The sequence below is a fragment of the Phoenix dactylifera genome, chromosome 8, assembly GCF_009389715.1.
Source record: "Phoenix dactylifera cultivar Barhee BC4 chromosome 8, palm_55x_up_171113_PBpolish2nd_filt_p, whole genome shotgun sequence".
In the NCBI taxonomy this organism is placed as follows: Eukaryota; Viridiplantae; Streptophyta; class Magnoliopsida; order Arecales; family Arecaceae; genus Phoenix; species Phoenix dactylifera.
The window spans coordinates 8551504-8579354 of record NC_052399.1 but is presented as its reverse complement, the minus strand read 5'-3'; the positions used below and the strand labels follow the sequence as shown (position 1 = coordinate 8579354).

Sequence of the window (27851 nt, the reverse complement as noted above, 5' to 3'; positions counted from 1 at the left end):
CAAGTAGTATGAATTAGTGAAATTGATTCAATAAAAGCAAGGGTCTAAAATGAATAGAATAATTTGCATATGTATATAATTCATACCAAGAACTTTAATTATTGAATGCATACCATGCAAATGACCTTTATCAATAAATCTAAGTATTGATTAACCAATCATGCACACACTTCCTAATAATTTATTATTGGCTAAAATTCTTGAATATCCTGCTGTTATTGGTTTTTGCAAACTTTAAGTATGAATGAGATTAAAAGAATTGATAACACGAATGCATTCAAGAAAGTTACACATATATCACTTTCAATTGAAGTGAGGAAAAATTATCTCTATTCTCTTTAAAATGTTTATTATGACCCAAATTTGGAGCACATGAAGAGAATGGCTCATGTGATTTGAAAGGTCATAAGTACCAACAAAAACTTGAAAAAAATAATAATTTATAAACTTTTGATATTTAAACAAGAGAAATAGTTTTTTCTCACATTTGATTTAAAAGGGCTAATCTTAAGAAGAATTCACATGGTATCATAAATTTTAATCCATTATCTCAAGTTGGTGATAAACATATTTTATTTTTTATTTGGTTACCAATCTAATTGCGATTGATGTAAATAGAAGACTAGTATTATTAATTCTGATTGGTTACTTCAAAGATGAAAGTATCTTATCCAATGAATGACATATAATAATTAACAACTTAAAACATATTATATAAAGTACTACTAACAAAAACCAAATATAATACCCGGATATTGCGACCAAGCAAGGGTGTAAATGCTACCGAAGAACTTGATAATCCAACCTATTGTTTTAGCATGATCGGGTATGGAGCAAATTAAGTTTTTGATGATCTTATTAGATCAAGATCTGATTCTTTATATATATAAGATCTAATTTCTTATCGGATTGAACTATGGTATAACTAAAATCAGAAAATCTAAAAATAGATACACGAACTATATATGAAGTACATACAAATAAAGGAATAGAAAAAAAATTGGTTAGATGTCTTGTGCAAATTTCTTTTTTCTTATTTGAAGTTATACTTTTTTTCTCATGCATGCTCTCGTTAACTCTCGCACCCATTACTATATCAATGCTGAAATAATTTTGACTACATTTTATTCCAAGTAAATATAAATATAAATTTAAAATTATTACTAAAGTAATCAGATATTTTTTTTACAAATTTGGTCATTTACTTCCCATATTGCATCCCTTTCTCACCGCGATTTGCCACAAGTTTACTATTACTTTTGAAAATTGTTAAACCCTAGCTAGTTAGCCCACTAAAATCATATACTAAATTGAACATTAAAATACAGAAATTTGAACTTAAATAAAATTATTAATCCCTCCATCACCCTATATACACGATTTTGACTCGGGATTTATCTTATAAAATCTTTTATGAACCACTCTACTATGTATCATAGATACAACAAAACATGTAGATAGTGCACTCTAGGAGGTCATTATCGTCATTTCACATTAGATTCCGGCGACGACGGTTGGGGCGTCGCAAATTGAGTGCCGAAGTTGACGCCCTTCTATGAAGCAATCATAAGTTGATACGTGTCCATGCGCTCCGTCCTGGAAAGCGCCGACGCGACCGAGTGGGGCAGCAGCGGGACGGCAGTTCCACAGAACTTCGACGGCGGCCGGATCGCCACGTAGGAGCAATAACGAATATTTTACTCCACATGGAAGAGAGACAGTAAGCATAATCCAGCCACGTGGACGTGGAAGAGACTTCGGTGCGACTCGGCATCCGTGGAAACGCAGCAGAAGCCGAACCCTATGGATGTCTCGGCTCGGCTTGAGCTGGTCGGTATTCCGGTTTATTTTCCGGAACCTAACACAAATATTATGTATTTTCGTGTGCGCATGCACTGCTCTTCTCAAGCATGACCAAGAAAAAGATTATGTGAAAAGGATGTGCGCACACAGAAATACATAATATTTTTTTATGAACGGTAGTGTGTTTACATGTGAAGAACCAAGAAATTTTCATTATAGTGTAGCATAACCTGATTGGACAACAATATCTTAGACAAGTCATCGATCAAATTGACAGATGCTATTCATGTGTATTCCAATTTAACTTGAACTTGTGTTTCTTCATCATTATAAAGCATAAACTTCTTGGTTAGATGTTCAATTACGAGTTCCTATATCTCTGCCCTCATATCACCTATAGCTGCTCCTATTTCTAGTGGAGACACTCCTCTTACTTCAACTGGCGTTCTTTCAACAAAAAAAAAAAAAAAAAAAAACAAATATTGCATAATAGCATAAAAGGATCCTTATTTATACAAGAATCCATTATGTTGTGCTTGAATATGATAAAATAAGAAGACAATTTTCATATCTTTTTCGAGAAGTAGTTTCATATCATTAAATTATCGAGATATGGGACCTAAACCCTCTTCTGATCTTTGAAGTTCCTTTCTTTTTTAACTTCGATGTTTACTAGTATTATATATGTGCAATGCTTGTGAACGAGAGAGTGGATAGCTATGATCTTTTGTTAATAGAATATCCTCATTTTATTTGGTGCGCTCCTCCTATTTTTCAAACTTGAGCAAGGGTTAAATTAAGCAATATTCATTTATATTAAACGAGGAATGTGTATAGGGCAGCTCTAAATGGACAATGGCAATTTTTTAGATTGAGATAGAAAGGATTTATGATATAAGATAAGAGATATATCTTCTATAATATTTGTGGATAACAAAAATACAAAATCCGAGTAGACTAATGATTTCTAATGCTCTGCACGTATGATGCACATACAAAGAAAAGAATTTTTATATAAAATATTTTTACTTTAATAATAATATATATTAATTTATATTTGTTACTCAATGATTTTTTTTTCATTTTTGAAGTTTCGTTCTAATCAAAAAGAATTTTGGATAAGTGAAATTTCTAATTAAGAAGGTAAATTAGACATTTTTTATGTTTAGAGAATTTTAGAAAATATATGCCTTTTCATGGTGGAATTTGGAAAGAAGAGTCTACTTAGCTCGGAATTCATGATGTGACATATTTAATTTTTTTACATTTTTTTTATGAATTTTGGAGAAGGCAGTGCAAAGATAGAGATAATAATATATTAAGCTCATTCATACTATTATAATATAAATTATTTTGAGCTTAGCTATATAATAATTGAAACTCTACCTGTTGCCCCTTTGTGATACATGATACACATCTAAGATTACCAATTGATCTGGAGCTCAACATAAAACAAGCTCAAACCATGCTCGATTTTGTTAATTAAACCATACTTCAACCAAGTTGACAGGCTCAACATTAATTTCAAACAAAGCCCAAAATTTACATGATTCAACCAAGTTTGATTGCATCAGATCTACACTTGATTGAGCTCAACATAATTACACCCTAACACGTCTATGTGTTTTTTTTTTTTTTTGTTAGGATAGACGATTCATTTCCGACGAGTACGAATACGCCCAATAAAATCACAAAACAAAATATTTCAAAGTGCCCGAGGCAGCTCTCCATCCCCAATCCATACAGTACTATCTGTATGGCTGATCACATAGGCGGCCATGCAATCCGCAGCTCCATTAGCTTCACGCTTGGTCAGAAAGACCATTCTATTTCTTATCATAGTTCAGATATAACGAAGCAGAGGGTGGACATCATCCGTACTCTTGGATATTTTTAGATTCAATTGATAATTATGGCCGAATCATCTTTTAGAATGACTAAGCGAGCTTGCAAGTTTAGTCGGACATGTCAAAGGTCTGCTTAAACGGCTCCCAACTCTCACCAGGAATCGAAACATCTAACGTTTGACTTGTTTCTTTTGGGCAATAAAAACAAACGTAATTTATTGGGCACCGAGTTTAGAGAAACAAGACACTGGCTCTGATATGGTAACAGCTGTCTGCTCTCTCTCTCTCTCTTCCCTTAAGGCTACCTGGGCGTCATACAGGCGACGCTCAGCGGCAGAAAGATCCAACTACCGGCGAGGCTAACGGCCGCCAGGCGCCGCCCGATATCGCGACACGGAGGCTGACGGACGCAACGGCATCCGTCCGTCAAACTCCGCTGTGGGCCCCGCCGCATTTAGGCTTGGAATATAACGGCGCATCGCGTCACAGATCGCCGGATGCCGCAGGTGACGTCTGCCAGCTCAGCACCCGCCGTCATCCCTCCACCATCCTAAGAATCCAACAGCATTTTTTTTATTTCAAAGAAATTTCGTCGTTTTTCTCCATCCACCACCCCGCGTCTCCTCTCTCCCTCTCTCTGGTTTTAGATCCCTGTCGCCGTTATAAATCGCGGGCTCGTGTCTTCTCAGTTCTGATCTCCATGGGAAAGTCGAGATTTTTCGCCGTCTCTACTCTCTATCTCATCAAGGTCTCAGAGGTACTCTCTTTCTCCGTCTCTCTTCTCGTCTCCCTGCGTGTTAATTTTTTCGTGGAACTCTTGTTCGATGGTGGAGAGTAGCGCTGTGTTTTGGTGCTAGGGTTTCCCGGCCTATTTCGTTCAAGTTTGTTTCTTTTCTTATTTTATACTAGTCTTCCTATAATTAATGCTAGGATTTGTGATCGAATGCTCTGAATGTTGCATCTTCTGTTGGATTTATCTATTTGGGAGATTGTTGAGTGTTTCTGGAGCTGTGTTGATGGTGGAAATCCGGTGTTTTTGTTTGATTCGTGTTTATTTCTTTCACTTTGAATTTTCTTTTTAATGTTTTAGAACGGTGATATGTATCTCTGCGGCTTTGGTTCACTGTCAGGGATTGGCTTATTCCGAGCGATGGAATTTTTTTTTGCGAGACTTCTAAGATCTTCTTCTGAAAGAAAAAAAATCTTTTTTCTTTTTCTTTTTTTTTGTTACTTTATCTCTTCAAACGAAGAATTTTAAAGTACCGACCATATGGTTTGTGATGGTAGAAAGGGGTTCTGATAGAACACCTTTTGTTGGGCGATGATTTTAAAGGTTTTGAATGGACTAGACATGCTTAAATCTGCTTGATTACATGGGTATTAAATGCTTAAAAATCTGCCTTTCTTGTTTAAAAAGAATACTTCTCCTTCTGTTCTTTCGAGGCGATCATGATATATTTGTTGCCTTTTATTTGAGTTGTGCTGTGTGGTTGAATGTTTTATACCTCAAATCTCAGAGTATTTAAGTGATTGTGATTGATTGTCAAAAAATTTTAGTACTTTTAATTTGCCTGCTAGGCTTTCATGTATATGCTAATTAGATCTGTCTAATTTCTCATGTGTTAAAAGAAAAAGCAAGAGAAAAAATGTGGTTGTCTGAGATCTTCTTCTTTTACATGGTGTGCATGTGTGTATGTCTTGCTAGCAACTTCAGAATGTTATGGGCAAATATAAGAAGCTTTATCAAATCTTAATTTCCTGTAGGTTCACATGGTATACATAAAAGCTTATATTTTTGCTTGTAAATATTAATTCAACAAATTTCCTTTTTTATTTTCTATCCACCTCTTCTTGGATATTATGAAGAATTAGTATTGGCATCTATATCCATGTGGTGGGATGCAAGGCATATGCACTTTTATATTTTTGGTGTTGATATTTAAATTTTGAAAACATCTGTAAGTTATAACAAGCATTTTCTTTCTCCACATTTTAACCTGGTAAATTACATTAAAATTGTATACAGTAACAAATGAAGCAATCTGAATCTTCTACTTCAATTAGAACTGTATCTTGCATTGAGTTTCAATTGCAATGATATTTTGAATAAAGTTGATTGATTGCCTTTTTCCTGGTTGAACAGTTAAGCAAAGTGACAATAATTTTTTTGCTGCAGATACTTAAAACAAATGAATCTTTTAATGGAAAAAACCATATAAAGAAAAATATGTTCTACTTGGCTTAACCTTTATCCTTATCTATGATGTGATGTTTAGTTTTATATATTATTTTTACAACTCTACATCAAAAAGATTGATTACAAACATTTTCATACAATGAACTACTGGGTCCATAAAAAATCGCATGTTTCAGATCTCTTTCATTGTGAATTAGATGATGTGCTTGTCATCAAAAGTTTCATAAAGGGTCTATTGTGTGACAAGTGAGATAGTGAGGTTTCATAGGTGAGTTTTCTATACCAAGGTCAATGTTAATATGTAATCTCCTTGCGCTGTAACTTTTATCACTGATATGCACAATGAGATTCTAACTGCATGTTACTTATAAGTGATACCACCCTAGTTGCTGATATAAGTATTTGATTGAATGCTTAAATAAGTATCATGGAGGAAAATTTTGGAGTGGAAGAGTTTGAAATCTGCAGAACTGTGGTGGACTGTGTGAAAATGCAGTTTTACTGGGAATAAGAATCAAAAGATGGTGTTCACTAACGTTGAGTCTTAAGATATACTCTTTAGTGATTATTTTCATGATAATAATAGATCAGAGCTAGGAGAATGGCATGATAGAAGATTGTGTATCTTATTGAACTAACAGAAACTGGATGAAGGGGATGGGCCTCCGGGATCTTTGGTAATTAAAATCTTTTGTTTTGATTGAAATTATAGAAATGGACTTTACAAATTTATGTGGATCAAAATCTTTATCAAAAAAGAGTTCTCGGACATGTAGATGAGTGTCACATGGTAGGAACATTGATGTGGATATATAATAAAACCAACAAGAATAGGATAAATGATTGATGCATTATTTTAAGAATAAGAGGCACATGATTGAAAATGAAATGGTGGAGAACCAAACTTAGATGATACATGACGAGTTAAGAAAGCCTTAGCAGTAAAATGCTTAATTGGTGTAGAACAGGTGCAGGGGAAGGGACGCCTAAAATCGTCTTCATGGAAGTAGTGAAAATGGATTTAGAAACAATAAGGATGCAGCAGCATACAAAAGAGGGTAAGTTGGAGGACATCAAGGAATAATGGCAGGCCAGTGGATAAACCGTTAAGAAAATATTACTAGTGCTAGCAATAGTAGTGCTGAGTCAAGTGATTCTTATGATGACCTTATACTAATATTCTAATAGTTCATATTTCTTTGCACCTGTTAAGATGAACTTACAGTTAATATTCAGGAAGAGGTGTTGCAGTTTATGGAAATTGTGATAACTGATTGGACGGTGATAGATTAGTATGTGAAAATTATGTTCAAACTAAAATGGTCTATAAGTCACTTGATCTTGACCAGAATATATATATTTTGCCAACAACTGGAATCAACTGGCCTAAGACCAAAATGATGATCAACAAATACCCCACAGAAACAATTATTCTGGCTTTGCTCTATAATGAAAAAAAATGCAGATATAGCCTAAGAAATCTCACATATCTAACATATATGAGTAACTTGATAAAATGGAGAGGAGCTTCTTTGAGTAAGATTTGCCTGTGATGGTTTCTTATGGTAGTGCTCTGTCAATTTGCATCTAAGAATGATCGTACTACTTTCCAAATTTGATGGTGAATTAAGCTTGACTTGGCGACTGGATATGGCCCCTGTATTTGCATTGGAAATTAACTTGATTCATATGGTTATGTTTTATCATATGATGTAAGATATGATTTACTCAATATTTCTTGATGCAGTTGCCGAACCAATGTAGTTGGGACAAGGCATTACAGTTCAGATGTGACTAATGACAGACTTACTCCTGGTGGTTTGATCTGGCCCCTCATGAATGAATTGCAGAAGAGCTCTTTTTTCATCTGATTATGCTTTTGAATATTATATCGATGATGATTATATGCCTGCATTTTGTGCAATTGCCATTCCTTAATAGCTTGAATAAAGCTTGTTCTTTATGGCTATGATGGTCTATTTCAGAAGCACAGTACTGTTCAAAATATACTGGTGAATCAGATTGGCCCATTGACTTGATTTGGTCTGATTTAACTTGTTCTGGGGCCTTGAGCTGGTTGCTGGGTAGGTAAACCTAAGTTTCAAATCACACAGATTGTGTTTTTCTCTCTTATTTCAATAATAAAACTACAAAAGAAAGAAAAGAAGAGAGGAAAAAAGGGATGGAAGGAAAAAAGAGAAGTGATATTTAACATAAAACTCATAAAAAAAGGGTATCTGAGGAGCGTCAGATTTACGCAGCCTTGCCTCTCAGTGCAGAGAGGCTGTTTCCATGATTTGAACTAGTGACACCTAGGTCACAATTGAGCAATTTTGAATTGTTGTGCCAAGGCCCGCCCTCTAACATGAAACTTAAAACCATTTGGGTAAATTCTTGGGTCCATGGAGGCATGCTATTTTCTTATTATTCATATGTAAAAACACATTTCCAGATGCATGAAGTTTCGCTAAATGTATCTTTAAATTTCTAGAAATTCACTTAGCATAGCAAACAAGCATGTTGATTATGATCGAGCATTGAATAATATTTTACAATTTTTGTTTTTTTAAAAATTATTCGTTATCATGCATATGTCGTCTTCAACATGTACAATTTCTTAAGCTTTAGTAAACAATAAGCTAGAATGTGTTTAAGAAAGATTTCATATATGTTGCATGCCATAGAAAATAAATCGTTCATGCATTTTTAACATGTTGTGCTATTTGTTTAGAATTTCTCGATTTCCTTTTTCTAATTTAATTAAATATTTTTTGAGCCAAAAATAAACCCAACAAAGATGATAGGTTAAGTATTATTCATATTTTTGAACACAGACGGTTAAAACGAGGCCTACTTGCTATGATTATGATGAGGACTGGTGCACTCAAATAAGATTCGCAATGTACTAGCCAGCGTTGTGGTATCTCAACCATGTCAAGTTTTGGTTCCTGGGTAGAACCTTTTGCGCAATCTATTTGGATCTGTATATTGGTTAATAAGAAGGGTCAAAGTACATAAGATCGTATAACAATGAGGTGGCTGTGGTAAATTTTGAAAGGTTATGGTGAGAACTGAGTATCAGGAGGAATATGTGGTTGCAGCAAGTTATTTGCTGGAGATATGATAATTATGCCGTAGGCTTTGTCTAATGAATAAAAAGTAGCTTCATCAGGATAGGAGGTCTGATTTTTCCTTTTCTTTGTCAGTAAGAGAAGAGCTTTGAAGGAAAATCTAAATCTAGGGAATGAAGTTATATGAGAGGATTTTTTAAAAGGAGAACTGACGGCTGGTGATCTATTTATCAGGAATATACTTCAAGGAAGACTCATACTGGACCCCAAAATCTGGAAAAAAATTGTTTGTTTGTGGTTATAGTCGTTTATTTTGTGCTTGTTTAAACACCTTTCATTTGTCAGATTGGGTCATCAATCATGCATGCCCTGGTTATTGGAGCTGAACCTTTGATACCAGCATCAGATAACGAATCGTCTCTTTGTTTATATGATTCTGCATTCGTTTGGTTGTTCTTTTGTAGGGTGCAGAGTGCTGTCAAAGCCAATCCTTTTGTGCAACCGCAATGTGTTTTACAAGCACAAAATCCTAAATTAAATTATCGTCATATTTGAAACTTGATTTCAATAAATCATCTTCTTGGTGATTTTTTTTCTTTTGTCCTGTGGAATTAAATAACTAATCTCATGTGCAGATTTAAATTGCCTGAATTGATGACAATTTTGCTACCTAGATATGGTGAGCTTGCTTGTGCCTATTAAACAATATTCTATTAAATTTGTTTTTCAAGGTTATTCTGTTGGATTACTTTTTCTTCATTGCAGAGTAATGAAGTTTGAGGACTCTCCAACCAGTGTGCTGCTTCGTGGAAACCTTTCTCACTTTGCAGCCTTATCAGTTATTCTCCAAGGCTTTTATCCTCAAAACATAATCAGATATCTGCAGAAACCGATCACATTTTGTCCAAAGTTAATTTGTCATCAAAACGGCAGACATGGACAGGGCAGACACATCAGGCTTTGTTAGCAGTGGAGGTTGCAATTTAACATTCCATGCGTATTTCCATTTCACTTACTCCATTGTTTTAAACGACAAAGGCTTAAGAAAGAAGCACTAGAAAGATTTAGCGGACCTCATCTGCCGTCAAGCCCTCTTACTGCTGCCAAGTCCTTCCAAACCTTTATTGCATCTGTTGCCTCTTATTTTGGACATAGAATGGATTTTATGATGACAAATCTTCTGTCACTTGGAAAGAGACCTCTGATGAGTTCTACAGTCACAGGATCAGCACATAACTCAACGCATGGCAATACCGATGGTTTCGGAGACATTGCATTGCATCTGAGCTGCTCGGACTATGACACCAGCAAGACTAATAAAACAGTATATCCTCTGAACAACAATGATCTTTCTGCACAAGATGATGGCTGTCGGTTGGTCCTCGGATTGGGTCCAACTCCAACTGCCTGTTTTTCAGGTTATAGCGCAGCTGGAGTTAGTAAAACTAAAGAATCTGCTACTTTTACAAGCCAAAGCTGGGGGTCTGAATCAGATTCTGAAATGTTAGAACTTGGGCTCTCGAGGGGGCATGCGGAACCGATGGCCAAGGTGGATGGCAGTCCAAATCTTTGTTATCCCCAAAATCAGTCACCTCTCATTAAAAAGCATTTGCTGATTCCTGTTGTTGATGAGAATTCAACTTCAGCCAACAGAAATTCAGGGGGGCACATGCCTGCTCTCCTTTTTGCTCCAGGGCTGGATGATGCAGGCTGCACTGAAGGTTTGCCAGAGACCCGTAATCTATTAGACCTTGGAAGCGATGTAAATGCTAGTCATCATTATCACCATCTTCAACATGAGCTTCAAGTCAGTCCTGAGCCTATAGCTGCAGCTGATTCTTCGGTGGATGTTGCCTCTGGCTGCCCTCCTTTTGGTCGGAGGACTTGTCATCATCTTAAGAAATGCATGTTCGACGGGTGTTCGAAAGGTGCTAGGGGAGCTTCCCGGCTCTGCATAACCCATGGAGGTGGGCAACGCTGCCAAAAACCTGGGTGCAACAAAGGCGCTGAGAGCCGGACAGCTTTTTGCAAGGCCCATGGAGGAGGGAGGCGATGCCAGATGCTCGGATGCACCAAAAGCGCCGAGGGAAAGACGGAATTCTGCATTGCCCATGGAGGAGGGCGACGGTGTGGTCATCTAGGGTGCAGTAAAGCAGCCCGTGGGAAATCAGGGCTGTGCATCAGGCATGGTGGCGGGAAGAGGTGCGCCGTAGAGGGATGCAGCCAAAGTGCCGAGGGCCAGGCGGGGCTCTGCATCTCTCATGGAGGGGGCCGTCGATGCCAATTCCCCAGTTGCGGAAAGGGTGCACAGGGGAGCACCAAGTATTGCAAGGCCCATGGTGGGGGGAAACGGTGCACCTTTGAGGGATGCACCAAAGGGGCCGAGGGGAGCACACCCCTGTGCAAAGGGCACGGTGGAGGAAAAAGGTGCCTCTTCGAAAGTGGCGGGGTCTGCCCAAAGAGCGTCCATGGAGGGACTAATTTCTGCGTGGCCCATGGAGGCGGGAAGCGGTGCACAATGCTCGGATGCACCAAAAGTGCCCGTGGCCGTACTGATCACTGTGTGAGGCATGGCGGTGGAAAGCGGTGCCACTTTGAGGAGTGCGGGAAGAGCGCACAGGGGAGCACAGATTTCTGCAAGGCACATGGTGGAGGGAAGCGGTGCACATGGGGCTTAGGGTGCGACAAGTTTGCGAGGGGAAGGTGCAGGCTGTGCGCAGCTCATGGTAGCATGAAGGCACGACAGGAGAGCGAGGCTGTGAAGAGTGGGAGCATGATCGGACCAGGCCTCTTCCAAGGGATTGTGTCCTTGTCCGCAATGGCAGGAAGCAGCACGGACAAGGATTACTCCACTTCATACTCCACTTCAGGGGCAAGTTCTGTTTCGGATTGCACCGAGTCACCGGTGGATGGACAGCAACAGCTTCTTATTCCTCCGCAGGTGCTGGTTCCCGTCTCTATGAAGTCCCCATCTTCTTCATCAGCATCAATGACTGTGGGAAGCCTGACAAAGAGCTCTAGGCTTATGATCCCCGAGGGAAGGGTGCATGGTGGGAACCTGATGTCTCTGCTTAGAGGAAGCTTCAAGAATGCTGTGGATGGTGGGCTGGTGTGAACTCTGCTCATGTGGATCGATCCTTTGAAGTATGTATTGGGAAGGAAGAAAGGAGAATAGATTAATAGTATCATGCGTCCTTTGTATGTTTTGGAGTGTTCATTGTAATTGAAGTGTCTAGCTAGCTGCTGTGAGTTTGTTGTTTCTGTCTATACTTGCATCTGCTGGGGAGACTCAAATTTGGTGCCTTGATGCAATGGGCTCTGACTGAGCTTCTGAGCTGAAAAGCCTTAAAACTCTCTCATCCATTGTGAGGCTTGTTGTGTTTGTATTTGGTTCTGGTATGCATGTGTTACTTTAAATTGTCACTGTAATTGTGATTTGGGTGTAATAGAATAATTCAGAACAACAGGCCATTGCATTTGCTTCATTGCTCTGGCATGTTGATTATTTGTATGTCATGTAAGCTTATGCTTTCTTTTTTTTCTTTCAAATAAATGAGAAGATGCTGCTCACTATGACCATAACCATGAATCTCCCACCCACTTTTATCACAAAATAGGCCATGAGGGCAGTTAAGACAGACTCTATATCCATGCAACAAGGATCTGGGTGAATGAATGAGCTCTCCGAGTTACAGACAATTTTTGCTCAGACCACTGGATCATGGAGAAAAACGAGGAAGAAGAGGTCCGTTATTTTGTTGGTTGGGGAGAGATCGAAACAGCTAAGTTGGAAAGACTACAGAAGCAATGGAAAGGGAGGGATTGGAGAGGTTGAAGATCATATGAAGAATGAATCTTCTTCCCACATGTTTAATAGTTCGATTAGCTACTTACAATCAGATAACCTTGGATGGGTCATGCGGGGGTTCTTGATTAGTTGCAGCTAAGGAAAGACAAAAGCCTGTTTAGCATTGTTGTTATTTTTGTGTTTTTATTTCCCTATAAATTAGTAGACTTCAGTATAGGGATTGATGCTGAAACTACCATTTGCCTAAAACTTCTGCCCTTCTTTCCTTTTAGTTTGAAAGTTTTACAAACAATTTAAAGAACAAAAGGGTTTTATTATACATATTTGCTCAATCTAGCTGAATTTTCTTCTTAGATTTTTGAAAACAAAAGCAATATCAAACGGACCCAAATTTATTGATACTTGATTTTAATTCAATCACTTCTACTTAGATCATGGACTGAATGTAAGTTTATAATCCTAATCATGCAGCTTCATGATTTAACCAGGTCGAACTGAACACATGAACTTCCGATGGCCAGATCCTTCAGCCACAATCATCCAAATCCAACCAAGTTCACCGTTAGCAATGGTGAATTTCAGACAAAACAATAGGGTAGCAAAGGTGGCCTAATTTATACCTACCAAATAATAATAATAAAAGGAGGTCTAACTTATACACCAAGTTCATATTACTCAACTGTACTCATTGAAGCAACCTATATGATGCAGCTGTGTATAAACTACCAAAGCAACAAAAGATATGCTACATAAACACAAACTTTCTCTTGCAAATCGGAGACCCCAAATGACAGCCAGTGATTGGATAGGACCTACATGATATATCAGAAAAATGCACTAGAATTCTAGTGGATACATGTTTGTATCTTGGACTAGACCTCTCAAATTCAATCCCAAAGTAGAGAATCGATGATCGGTACTTCTTACCATGCATTTACACATCCGAAACCAAGATCCTACAATCCTTTGCAGATAGGAATCCCTCATTGACACTATTATTGGCTGCAAAGTCTACAATAATAGCAGTTTTGAGACTTCTGGCTCATTTCATGCATGTGTATATAATTTACAAAGTTTTTAACCCGAAGGGCATGGTGCCCAATGTCTAGAATGAGAGAATTGTACTCGCAAAAAGACATTGGAAAAGAGTCATAATCTCACTGATGACTCTAAAGAGGGTCTAAAAACTTGGTTGCACTCGCGCCAGATTAACCAGTGTGTCCTTTAATCCCATCCCCCCCCCCCCCCCCAAAAAAAAAAAAGGAAAAAAATCTAAAAGCATATGACTCCAAAGAAAGTGGCGCAATGGACGTGGGATCCTTACAGGTCAAGCCCAAAAAGTCACGCCCGGTCACCGTGGGGTCCAGATATAAAATATCAACATACGATTCACAAACGTGGAGCTTTCTCCCAAAAAATAGTTCCAGAAGGGAAGTCCAAAGAAAGGTATACCTGTCCAAGTCTCCAAGACGGAGACGCCTCTAAATAAATTCCTCCATCCGGAAAAAGAAGAGAACAGGGCAAGTAGGAAAAAGCGCATAGCCTTTGTGGTCATCCGTGTACCCCGATCCTAAAAAATATCTCCTCCAATCTCTTCCACATCCGCAACCCTAATGAGGTATCTCAAGGGTTTTGTTCGGATTTATTCCTCTTGACTCAAAGCCGTTCCAAACTTCTGATTTTGATCCCGGAACCCTGTATCTTGATAGAATCTTGAGATTATAATCGCGAGCACCAATTTTTATCTTCAAACCCTCGAAGATTCGATCTTTCTGCCGATTTCTAATGCCTCCACTGGATTTCTGAGTTGTTTTCGATCTTTCCAAGTTCTCCCCCGTGCTCTGTTCGTTAGCTGTGTATTCTTCTTCCAAAACGCCCAATAGAACCCGAGTCTGCCTTAGTTTTTAGATCTGTAACGAGAGTACGAGATAGAGCGAGGATTTTGATTTCTTGTGGGAAAAAAAGCGATCTTTTTTTCACTGTGTCGTTGTTTTGAATCAAAATCCTTCCTTTTGCTTGATGGGCTACTAATCTCTTCTTGTAAGCATTCCTTTGGGTGCTTTCTTTCTTGGTAGGATGGTTCTGTGGGAAGGCTATGTCAGTGATGAGCTGATGGGCACGTTTGCCCCCATTGTTGTTTATTGGCTCTACGCTGGCATGTATCAGCTGTTGCCCCCATTGGATCGTTACCGATTGCACACTAGAAAAGAAGAAGAGCAGAAGAACTTGGTGCCCTTGTCGTCGGTGGTTAAGGGTGTTCTACTTCAGCAGCTTGTTCAAGCCACTGTTGCGCAAGTTCTTTTCCTGGTGAGAATTGAGAACTTCCTTCTTTTTAAATTTTAAGTTTTGAAGCAGCGCCACATTTCTATTTTGCCTCTGTTAAATGTGAATAGCAGCTTGCTTATAGTTAAGGAATTGACTTGGAAAAGCAGTTATTTGTGAAATTGGCTTCTAAATAGTATGGCTTCTAAGTCTTTAACCATAGGTTGGAGAAAATTTTGGCTTTGTTTTACATAGAATAGGTACAAAGTTAGAATTTGTGGATGCAAACGATATGAGAAAAGGTCGACAGGTGCATAGAGTTCTTCAAGGCATTCTTCTCATGGAAATGAGCATCCTGTTGGCATCCACATTCATTTTTCTTTTGGTTTTGAAAAACAAATTTGAGTCATATGTCCCACAAGTTATGCTAGAGGAAAGTATGTGTGTATATCGGCAAATTAATGTAGTTAAATAATTGTTTCATTTCAATAGAATGGCTGGTTGATTATTGGTTCTGTTTGTGATATGATCGCTTTGAAAAATATTATGGAGAACCACAAAGATTTGTGCTTTGCCAAAGTTTTATATCAAGATTATGATGAAACTATTGGGTCTAGAAAGAGATGAGCCAGGTAAGACAGGTAATCCATAGCTGTTATCATTATCATTGTATAGATCTGTGTTCAATGTGACCTTGATACTTGTGTCATGCAAAGGTTCCTGAAAGAACATAAGCCTATGGCATTCAAAACCTTACATTGACATATCTAGTTTACTCATGGATGTTAGGGTGCATGTTGTGCAATATAGAATTGGTCAGTCCAACTTCCATATTGTTCATCAAAATGACATCAAGGGCTCGTTTGGTTCGCGGGAAAAGAAGAGGAGAAAGTGTGGTCAACGGAAAAGTAATGAGATGCCTCTTGTTTGGTTTGAGTTTTCAAAGGAGAGACGGAAAAGTTATATTCTGATGAGAATATGATTTCCACCTTTCATGGAAAAGTCTTTTCGATGAGAAACATGGAAAAGTTACTTTCCCATGAGCCGGAAATCACTCATTTTTTATTTTTTCCCAAAGAGGCCTTTTAGCATTAAGGAGACATTAAAGACCTAATTTTTATTAAGGGTATAATAGGAATTACACATAACTTTTTCAGGAAAGTAGATGGTCAACCAAATATAAACATTCTGAAAATCTGTCACTTTTCCATAGTCAACTAAACATGCCAAAAGTACTTTCTCAGACATTTTCTTCCTACGAATCTGTTTCTCAGAAATCATATTCCTAGGAGAGAAAATGCTTCCCGCGAACCAAACTAGCCCCAAGTAATGTTTCACTTGGAGGCTAACATGTGCTGATGCCGGAATGAGAGTGGATTGTAAACTGTCAAAAAGCTCAGATGACTATTTTTTGGCACTGCATCATCCACCCTATCATTTTTATGTCACCTTGGAGCTATGGATGCTTCTTTGGTGATGGCCAGTCAATTCGTTAGACCAAAGTTAGCCTAGATGCATTAGTTATCATGTTCGAAAAGGATTTGGGTTTGACACATAACAAGTCAGGCAGTTAGCATTAGTCATAAGTTACTATAGTTTATGATTTTTGGGTCAAAATATCTTATGATCCAATTCTAGCAAACTACACATCTAACACAGCAAGCAAGAATGGTAATTGAAGACAAGCGATACCAAAGACCACATTTAGTCAACCAAAAGTAACAACTCTAGTATAACTTCCTCAATAAATATGTGATGAGTCAGAAGCTGAGACTAGTGTATACAAGCAAGCTTTTCAATGATAAAATGTGAAACAAAGTTGAAACAAAGAAAATATGTACATCAAAGAGTTATCATATCAAACCACCCGGTATAGTCGATATCGTACCATATAGACCATGAATCAAGGCGGTTTGCCATCTCAGTATAGGATTTTGCCTAAACTAGTGCGAACTGGTCCTACCGGGCCGAATCGTCTGGAACCGCTTGGGTATGAGCGGTTTGGCTCAGTAAGGGCCCCAAACGTATTTCGGGACCTCAATAATTTGGGGAGAAAGAGATCCAATACCCTTTTCTTCTTCTGTTTCAAGGTAAGAGAGGATAAAGATGGGAGAAAGAGAGGAGGAGAAAGAGGGGGAGAGATTGCAAGGGTATGTAACACAAAAAATCAAACAATATTATATTTAAACATACAAAATGAATTCACAAAATCCTATTTTTCAATCAAAACTAAATAAAAAATATTAAAACTTGAAAATAAAAATATATTTTTTAGTGTACTGGTATGGTACAGTACTATATCACACCGATTTTCTATCGATATGCAGTCCAGTATCAAGATTGAGAACCTTGGTCAAAAGTGTCAAAGATTATAAGTTTTTCACTAATGTAGGAATGTAGGTGTGAAGTTAATTTTTATGTCCTTTCATTTAGTAATCTTTATTTTTTAGGCATTCTCTCAAGACTCTTTTGTGAGTAAAGCTGCTAATGGACTTGGATTGGGCAACCAAAAAAGGGCTTCATACTAGGCTCAAGCATAGTGTGATTTGGCGCAACCCTAGCTTAAAGCCTAGATTTCATTATATTATCAAGTATTTATAAAAAATATATAGCATTATAATATTACCCTAACCTGTAACTAGCCCTAACCTAGTCAATCTCCCTCTTCTTCCTAATCCATATCATGCTCATCCTCCCCTCTTCTCTTCTACCCTTGTCTTCTCATCTCTTCCCATCTCCCTACCCAATCCTCCTCTCCTCTTCTCTTCCTTCACCCTCCCACCCTCCTATCACATCTTTGCAGCCCTACCACTCCACCACTCTCTAGTTGTCACATTTACAATGCCTACACTTGAGGCTCACACCTCTTAAGCCACTTCCTTCATATTATTGTATATTGAAACTTAATCTGCAAACCCACCACAATACTCATCTCCGGCCACTATACTTACAATTCTTGCACCCAAAGCCTGCCCATCTTCAGCAACTATGCTTGCCATGTTTTTACCTACGCTTGACCATTATAACTACTATGTGAGGCACCTATGCTCAAGTTCCACTCTTCCTAGCCTTCAGAAAACCTACTACGCCTACAACCCAACCTTTCTCTCTCCTTTTCTCTTTCCTCTTGTGGTAGCCCATATTGGGCTTAAGCCTTGCCTTCTTGATCAGAAGATGGGCTTAATCTAACTTGTGTTATTATATACGGACCTAGATCAACCATTTTTGGCTAGGCTTGGGCTTGGGGTAGCTCAATTCTCTCAGCCATGCCTGTGGATTCTAGGAGTAAGGGGTCCTTCTAGAAGTAAGGTAGACCTCAATAGCCTATAAAGATAACCACTTTGGCTGCTTATTTACAGCAATTGAATAAGATTTCTCTATATGTCTATTTTTCTCTCAATCACTATTATGCAATATTATAGTGTTTTTTTCTCTTAAAACCTCATGATGTTGATTTTCTAATAGCTTGAAGTCTGTTTTCTGTTGATCCTGTGTTAGTTTGTGGGCGACCTCTGCTGGCCTCATAATACATGCTTGTTAAGTTGAAGCATTCTGATTTTGGTTTAGACCACCATTAGAATTTCCTTTGATCCATTTTTCTTGCTTGCTAGTTAGAATAATTAAAACTTGCATTTTGTTTTGGTGTATTTCTTAGTTAATTCTTCAATATGATTATGAGCTTGCGCATGAATCACTTGATACTACTTGATAATGGCCTGCTAATCTTGGAAATAATTTTGCCAAGCAAAAATGTAATAATAGTGTGCACAGCTGGATGCTCTTTCATGTTTGCTCATTTTTACAATATGAATTGGTGGGTAGATTAGAAGAATATTCTGTCCTCTAACTTAGGTGGCCTACTTGTAAATCTAGTTGAAAACCATAATTGAAGCAGTGACTGAAACTTCCATATTTGTTATTTTGTCCTTTGCTTTATTTTGGCATTATGGATCACTTGACATGAATTGGCTTAGGAAACATGCTTAGACTTTAGATTGAGCAGTTCTACTTGTCTTTTCGAGGCTTAACTTTGAATGTTTATAAAAAAAATTTGTTGGCTTAATGATTAAGTGTGATTAGTTTACAAATGGTTTTAGACAGACTTATATCTTGATGCCTGATCTCAATGGTGTTGCTTAGGCTACCTGATATGAGATGCAATGACAACCATTTTTACTTTTAGCATGATTTGTTCGAGTGTTTCTCCTTTTCCCATGCAAACAGCATGAAGACTACTCTAGTTCATTTGGAGTTTTGAGATTGCTTGTGCATAGGAGATAGTCTATATTCTTATATCAATCTTCGGTTTCCTCCTTCCTCTTGTAGGACTTTGTCTCTGATGCATTGTCCGTTCTTCTTATGCAAAATTCTCTCTTAGTATGGTATGCTAGGCTTGCCAACGTTTTTATATTGTAGGCACTAAAACAAACATAAATGGTATTCACATGGTTTGTGATGTGATAGTGTTTCACCATGATATTCTACTATTTAACAAAAGCTTTTCCTAGACATAGATACAACATAGTGTTAGTAATATATAAATCTACATGTTGAATATCTTGTTCTAGGTCTATGTTGATATGTGGGGCTTTGTGGCTTTTTCAGAATTATGAAGGCAATGCTAGTCAGTAATGGTCCAATATATGATACTCATAGTTAGCCAACTAGTCCTAAAGCTGCAAACTAACTACGCTGTTTATGAATAGCTTGAGCTTGGCTTCTTGAGAAGCTTGTTTGAACTCATTGAATAATTAAATAATCCAAGCTTAAACTTAAGTTTTAACTTTTAAGCTCAGTTAGTTACCAACACTAAGCTCTGTTGGATTTGGCTTGAGGACAGTTAGGTTCAACTGCAGTAACATAATACCTCAAGAAATTGCTCCAGAACTCTTTAAATGTAAATGGTAGGACATTTAAAATCATTGGACTATGATGAAGAATTGAGTTAGTTTTGGAGTTGGCCTTAGCCTTGTGATTACTAATCTTACTACTAAAGTTAGAAGTGCTAGAGTCTAGCATATAATAGAAGCTGGATGAGACTACATAAATAAATCACTAAGGCTTGAGGACAAACTTGAAAACTTTACAAAATATATAGGCAAAGCAACCTTGAGCATCTTACTTAAGCTTGGGATAGGCTCGAGCTAGATTCAAGCTATATCCAAGTTCAACTAAACTTGAGAATTTCATTAATTGCCTTAGCTCGGTTAGTTTGCGCCTCAGTTTTTCTCTATACTTTAAAATAGCATTGCCATGTAATTTTGGGTTTCTTATAGTGTTGGAAGGTTCGTGCTGTATTTTTGAGCTATAGGAATGTTGATCTGATTTTTGTATATTGCTATGGGCATAGTGAAATGCACATGTTGCTTGGTTTTATGCAGAGCATCTAACATCAAATTGAACCTCTGTAAATTAGGTCAAGCCTGATTTTAGGCTGGGTCCAGGCTGGCTAAAAGCTGTATTAACCTTGCTTGTCCCAACCTGAAATTTTAAGAACATTAGAGTACTTATCTAGTAAACTATATACATCAATTAATATATTAAATATTTACCCAGTTCAATCTTATTCAAACCCTTCCTTTTCTTTCTTGAAATCCAAATAAAAAATCCCCTACACTCTTCTTTTGATAAAACTCTTTCTACCATCCCATTTCCATTGCCCCACTTCCATGCCTCCACCCCCTACACTTCTTTCTCTTTCTTCCTCTCTCCCAACTCCAGCACAACTGGAAGACAAAATACTGGATCAGGTTTGCTTTACCCCTCTTTTTCTCCCTCTTCCTGGCTCCTTGCCAACTACTCATTGTCAACATCCTTGTTCATGATAGCCACCATCATTTCATCACTGCCATCACCTCCCTCCCCCCTCCCCCACTAAAATGCAGTCATGAAAGGGGATTAAATTGTCCCTATGTTCATCAGGTTAGGCTGGGTTTGCCCTGGGCCTCAATTTTATCTAGTGGATCAGCCTCCAGCTAAAGGCTCTTTGTCAAAGATTAGGCTGGGCCATGCTACAAATAGCATGTTGGCTCTTGACTATCCCGACTCAATCAATGTCCAGGTCTACTTCAAGTAAATGGATGCCATTGGAAGCTTTTCTGTTAGTAATAGATTAAAGGCGTTCTGACTATGCCCCAATTATGTTGTATACACTCTCCGTTATTATTTCTCCTCATAATATGTTTAAGGCCTTGTTTAGTTTGAGAATACTTTTATCTGTGTTAAGAGGAATAAATGGCTAACAAGTTTCTTTGAAACCTTGTTATGTCCCTCCCCCGACTTTATTCCAGAGCAGAAAGTGTTATTTGGAGTCATAAAATAGAATAAAAATATAATAAATGGGGTTCTTTCTGCACTATCCCCAAGCCAAACATGATCTATAGTGATAAAAAGATAGGGAAGTTCATCTCTCAAACGAGAATACATTTATCACTTCATAGTGCAACTACATTAAGCAGGCTAGAGATTGCCGCTTGGGGAAGTCACAACCCAAACAGTGGCAATATTGAGAAGTATGTGTGCAAACATGACCATACATACACGCATGTTAAGGGTTCAATCACCTAACATTATTTTGTTTTTACTCTTGGATTGCCACCAATATAACACACTGCTAGCATCAGAATCAGAGTTGGGGATTATTTAGTGCTCAGAAGACTCTAGACCCTGATAAACCATCAAGAGGACGACAATGTTGACAACACATGCTGTGCGATCAGAATGCGAAGGTTTATCTTATTGATGATGTTATGTGGAGTTTATGATGATGACACGTTTTTGCATTTGATCTTCTCATGCTAGTTGAGGGTGCAATTTGGATAGTTTGATATCAACCTTAACAAAGATGGACAGAAAGTCTTAAATTTCATGCCCCATGGGTTGTGGCAGGTTTTTCTTTTTACTTTGTTTGGATTAGGGTGGAGGTTTTTCTTTTTACTTTTTTGGATTGGGGTGGGGGAATAGGGAGGGAGGGAGGGAGGGAGGGGGGTGGGGAGGGAGATAGAGACAAAGAGAGGAGGAATTGTGCACGTATTGACAACTTAGGACCTGATTTTTGATAAAGTATAGATTTTGTTGTAATCTATTTTTTGGACCAAAAGGTTCCACTCCCAATATTTTAAGAAAGTATTGCTATTTTCAATTTTTACATGTTGTTGGCCTGCACATTTATATGTATATTTCCTTCATTGGAAATTATTTTCACCCATTATTTCATTGAACATAGAAGCATGATCTCGTCACTTTGTTATCATCTAGAATGTACGTGTGCAACCATATGCACATGCATAAGAATTTATGCGTCAAAGAAGGGATTGTGTATCGAGCGCCTGAGAGCATCACTTGATATTCATATTTGTTGATTTAGACTGCAAAATGATTCATATCCAAGTTTTAGTGAGACTGAAGTCCTACACTCGGTCTTGAATTAGTGTTTGTATGTATTTGACAAGGACTTCCTCATCATTCAAAACAATTAAAGCATATATATTGAAAGTCAGGAAAGCATAGAGAAATGCCTAACTAAACATGGACGGAAGTTGTTGGGAATGGATTTGCAAAGCTTGCAATGACACACGAAAGGTAGCCCTTAATCAAGGATTTTACTACTGGGTGATGTATTCATCATGGACTAGCATGACCTGTACAGCATGTTGAAATATATCGTGCTTTTTATGTGCCTGAATATGTGTTACTATGTCAAGGCACATAGCAAAGAAAATAGATCTGTGCCATGTTTGGAGGTAACGATACAGATTGGTGGACCCAACCCATGCTTGTCATGGGGTGGCATGGTAATATGGAAAGGTACCATAATGCTCCCTGCTGTGCAGTGAATGTGCCTGGTGCTTTGTCACCCTGTGACGGTACATAGGAAAGTAAATAGTCTGTTCCCATGTATGAGGTACCAGTATGCACTGTCATGGATCAACGTAAATGCTACGAGGTACCTAACTCTGCCATGCTCATACCTCTTCACCATGGTATGTACTGGATGGCGTGGCCCCATAAAGTATGATGGCTTAACCCCTGGACCTTGTTAGGAATGTTTGTTGGAGTTACAGAGCTGAATTAAATAGTTGGGACAACACCTGATGGTTATAGTTAAATTTTACTGTCCTAAACATTCCCGGTGAACGGCGGCCGTAACTATAACGGTCCTAAGGTAGCGAAATTCCTTGTCGGGTAAGTTCCGAAAAAAAAATTTGTAACGATCCGGTAAGGATAAACTCAAAGTTCTACTTTAATTAAATAATATTTAATTAAATAATAAATTAAATAATAAAATTATAATATTTTATTACGACATGCTGTTTTGGTTCGATCCCCGCTATCCGCCCACGATGAAGTAATGTGGTAAAAAATAAGTAATTAAAAGAAATTAATGGTTTGGGTCGTGTATCAACGGTCAATCCCCCGTAGAAGGTTCCATCGGAACAATATGTTACAATGCATGTAGAGTAGGGTGCTATCCTATTATAACTTGAATTTTATGATTGGTCTGTTGTTGTACATACTGTGGGGGTTTTGATACTTGTTTCTGACAATTGATCTTTGGGTGTACATTCTGTTCCATGCATGAAATGCAGGGTGCATATGTTGCAAAGAGTGAAATAAACATAAGGGCCTTTGCACAATAGCCCAGGTTTCTCTTACCCTCAGATATGGGAAAACATTTTTGTGGCAGTCATATGTAGGAGAAAAGTAATTTTGCCAGTTAAATGAGTTTATTGTGTAGAATGGATGAAGAATGGGCTTTGGTACTAGATTAAAATAAATATAGGGTATAGAAGTTTTTGTCAGCAAAGATTTTGTCACTAGAAAGTAATGAGTAAGAAATCTTCAACTCTAGAGGGATCAGAAGCACCTGCCATGTCCCCCAGATGTTGGGTTGTTTGCAATGTTATATTAAGCATAGGAAGCTTAGATAGAAGGTAACTTTCTTGGGCATTTCTTCCTTATTTGAGGAACTTGATGATGAATGTGGTGCAAGTGAAGCTTTACTTGCCATTGCAATTGCAGAGAAGGAAATAATAAAAGGCTATTTATTGAGGATAGATTCCTAAACACGAGTTCTTTTTTGTAGGATTTTACTTCATTATGCTTAGGTTCAAGTCTGTGGGGTTTGTGAAGAGGGTATACTGGAGAGTAGGCAAGTAATGATCTCCAAAGGTATCGGGGAATGAACAAAGAAGAATGTTGTGACAAAGCTCAGAATTTGAGAACACGTGAATGAAATGCACACTGTAAGGTGATGAGAAGACAAGATTGTTTTGGTAATGTTTGGAGGAAGCACATTTTAGATAGAGATTCATCATTAGTAAATAGGTGTGTCATGACAATTGCCCTTTGGTGCAATGTATCATCTCCAATGATAGTCATGTCTACATACAGCAGTTGTGGCATATGATCAGCCTTGAGTTAAAAAAACATGGTAGATCTTACAGAAGCCAAAATCAAGTAACGCGCAACAGAAGTGCTCAAATTTGGACTAATGGACCTGTTGGGCTCTAGAAGTCACAATTTAGGTGATGCTCCTTAGGTTGTGGTTCTCGAAGCATGAGAATTTTGAAACATGTGCAGCATGTTTGGATTGAGAGAAATGGAGAGGTGAAAATGAGGAGAGATCAAGTTTTCTCTTGTTTGATTAGAAAAATAAGGGAAGAAGCGGAGAGAAAAGAAGAAAAATAGTGAGAAGTTATTTCTCGCAAAGCCACAAAAGTGGAGAGAAAAGAAGAGAAACAGAGAGAAGTTTTTCCTCCCAAAGCTACAAATTTCTTTTACCCCTAAGTGGAGAGATTCGGAGAGAAAAGAAACCAGATGCTCAATATTAGTTTTCTTTTATTCTGCCTTTGCCCCTAAACTGGACAGTTCAAATAAATTTCCTCTCTCTCTCTCTCTCTCATGCATCCAAACAAGAGTTTATTTTCTCCTCTTCTTTTCTCTCCTCAATTTTCTCTCCTCTCTGTTGTATCCAAGGAGTGTCGGGGTTGCATCCTTCCTGTTAATGAATTCAAACTTTGAGAAAGTGGTATTTTTCAACATAGAGTTTCAATATTATATGATTGACATGCATGCTTTATGGCTCTTTTCTTGCGTTAGGCACCAGCATTAACATTTTTCGAAGATATTGCCAGCAACAGATGCTGATATGAACTTTGTATTGCGTTTATATAATTCTTTTTCCATTTCTTATTTCAGGTAACTTCAAGTTCAACAGGGACTCCAATTCAGCCATCCATATTAGTTCAACTGATCCAGATCTTTGTGGCAATGCTAGTGATGGACACATGGCAATATTTTGTGCACCGATACATGCATCAGAACAAGTTCCTTTACCGCCATATTCACTCCCAACATCACCGTTTGGTAGTTCCTTATGCAATTGGAGCCCTCTACAACCATCCCTTGGAGGGTCTCCTTCTGGACACCTTGGGTGGGGCCATGTCATTCCTGATCTCAGGGATGACGGCACGAACATCTGTTTTTTTCTTCTGCTTTGCGGTGATAAAGACTATTGATGATCACTGCGGCCTCTGGCTGCCTGGTAATATCTTTCACATTTTCTTCCAGAACAACACTGCCTACCATGACATCCACCATCAGCTTCAAGGCACAAAGTATAATTACTCTCAGCCTTTCTTTTCTATTTGGGACAACATATTGGGCACTCGCATGCCCTACGCCTTGGTCGCCCGCCAGGAAGGGGGGTTGGAGGCAAGACCATTGAAAGACTAGTTTTAAGCCCTCACATCGATATGTAGGTCTTTGTCTATAATGCCAGTTGTGGCACTGCTCCGAAGATCAAACAAGCAAGACAATTATCATCAGTTTGCAAGGCTAATGAATCTAAGAGAAGATGGAGATGTTTCCATCGAAATGTATTGCTTGTTTCTTTGGCTGTGTAATTTGATAGTCAACTATAGTCCTTTTCTGCTGCTCCTTGGAGGGTGCATCTCTTGTTGAATCAGCTTCTTAAATCTTTACTTTTTATTTTTGGTTATGTAGAGTTTGAGTTTTGTTAATATCTGGCAGGTCATGTATGGAATCTGGAAGCTGCCACTAATATGTTTGACAGATTATGGAAACAGATAAGCTGATGTTTTTTATCTTATTTTGGCACATTTCTTTTATTATTATTATTATTTGAACAAATGACTACCACCATTGGAGTGTCTGAATGTACAACCCAAAATCCTACATGTAGTCTCCGAAGGCATCGCTGTATATAGCTGTTGACTGGATGGCCTTCTACGCGGTACATCACTTGAGAGATTTTTTTCGGGTGAACCAGGTGGATGTTTTCTACTTGCTGGGTCAGCTTTTTTTTCTTATTTTTTTGACTGTACTTATATGCGTGTGGTGTGAGGAGCCGGTGTACCAAAAAAAAAAAAAAAGGTATCGCCGCACCATTTGGCCGGTTAGACTGATCTACCATATTAACTTAAACACAGTCCAATAGGAATTGAAGAATCAGAGGTGAACTTCAGCACAATCACCTCCCGTTTCAGTCCAGCCTTAAGTTCGAAATTAATTCAACAACCCTGCCAACTCAATCAGGGTATGGTTTTGCTTTTGCAATATTGATGCGATCTTCCTCTTCTCTCTCTCATCCACAGAAGGATGGGAGGAAGTCTGGACAAAATCTGAGTGATGGCAAGATCAAACTCAAGTCATCGATATCTGATCCAAATACTTCTTTTGCCTTTGAGACTCGCCATGATGAAACTTAATATCAACTCAACTAGTTGGCACCTTTCTGGATGTAGCTATGTCAAAAATTCTGAATGGTCACCACTTCTTCTCTCTCTCTCTCTCTCTCTCTCTTTCTCATGCACACAAGCCAAATGAAATCAACTCAACTAATTGGCACCATCAAGCTATATCAAAATTTCTGAGTGATGGCAAGATCAAACTTAAGTCATCGATAGATATCCAAACGATATGGCATTAACTCAACTATTTGGCACCCTCCTTGATGTATGTACCGAAGTTGAAATTTCTGAATCGTCACTTTCAAGCTTTGTAAGTCAATCTCTGAAAACTACTTTGGTAATTGGCCTGCCTTCTCAGTGTCGCCAAATGGTGTGGGTTTTGGACTTCCAATACAAGTTGAAGGGTGAGAGGCCTTATTTTATTCGTGATAGAAGCACCTACACTTATCAAAATTTTGAAGATTAGGACTCAATGAAGTTTTTTGACGGTGTCGTCTGCAACTTGGCTTCTTTAGGTTGGTAAGCACACAACTTTTCATAAAGAACCTAAGTTTGAGATCGAGCTCTGTTAGAATCTTAATAATAGGACAGCAACAAGGTATCCCTCTATGTAGGCAACTCTAGGTCCTCTATATTTTGCTCAGGAAAAAAATCTAGGTATCATTCTGCAAGAATGCAGCCAAAATAGTTAGCAAATATGGATCCCACTCTTGTTTTGTGTGGAATTTCTAATTAGGCTAAATTAATAACCTAATTTTTGGTTAATAAATACATCCATCTATGCATTCATATGAATAATGCGTGTTTAGAATTTTGTAGTTTGGTATGGATCTTTCAACCACCTATATGATAACAGATCTTGATGCCTCCTTTCTCCTAGAGAAGGAGGGAGAGAGAGAGAGACAGAGAGAGAGAGAGAGAGAGAGAGAGCTTGATGCCTCAAGAATACATTACTGCTAATTACTTTCAGAGTATCAGAAGATAGTTTTATTGATATCATTGTAAAATATTTGTACTCATGAATTCATTATGAACATGTGTTAGATAATATTAGTTCACAAAAACTTCGATCTAATCAAACTTAGTTATGAGACAGGTTGGCAGCAATAACAAAGTAGATTTAGATGCATATATACTATGTTTTTTTTT

General features: G+C 38.0%; 2 protein-coding genes across 8 annotated transcripts; both read left to right on the top strand.

Moving 5' to 3' along the window:
* Nucleotides 1-3976: 3976 nt before the first annotated feature.
* Nucleotides 3977-12497, top strand: LOC103722706. 7 transcript variants are annotated; one of them, XM_039128862.1, is made up of 3 exons: nt 3977-4407; nt 9554-9597; nt 9684-12497. In XM_039128862.1, exon 3 carries the CDS (start codon nt 10075-10077, stop codon nt 12031-12033), a length of 1959 nt encoding a protein of 652 aa, XP_038984790.1. In that variant the 5' UTR covers nt 3977-4407; nt 9554-9597; nt 9684-10074; the 3' UTR covers nt 12034-12497. The 7 variants fall into 7 exon arrangements, with proteins under 7 accessions (XP_038984790.1, XP_026666415.2, XP_038984789.1 ...); XM_026810614.2 differs by lacking the exon at nt 9554-9597 and adding an exon at nt 7595-7662; XM_039128861.1 differs by lacking the exon at nt 9554-9597 and adding an exon at nt 7595-7665.
* A 1640-nt stretch (nt 12498-14137) lies between these two features.
* LOC103722705 (very-long-chain aldehyde decarbonylase GL1-9-like) lies at nt 14138-26120 on the top strand. The gene is made up of 2 exons (XM_008813355.4): nt 14138-15033; nt 25189-26120. The coding sequence occupies exons 1-2, from the start codon at nt 14803-14805 to the stop codon at nt 25723-25725; spliced, it is 768 nt and encodes a 255-aa protein (XP_008811577.1). The 5' UTR covers nt 14138-14802; the 3' UTR covers nt 25726-26120.
* Nucleotides 26121-27851: the final 1731 nt, after the last annotated feature.

Bases quoted from the DNA above. Each gene is read 5' to 3' on its own strand.
- LOC103722706 (XM_008813357.4), top strand. From the start codon at position 10,075: ATGGATTTTATGATGACAAATCTTCTGTCACTTGGAAAGAGACCTCTG.
- LOC103722705 (XM_008813355.4), top strand. From the start codon at position 14,803: ATGGTTCTGTGGGAAGGCTATGTCAGTGATGAGCTGATGGGCACGTTT. The intron at 15,034-25,188 runs GTGAGAATTGAG...TTCTTATTTCAG, and splicing joins TTGCGCAAGTTCTTTTCCTG to GTAACTTCAAGTTCAACAGG.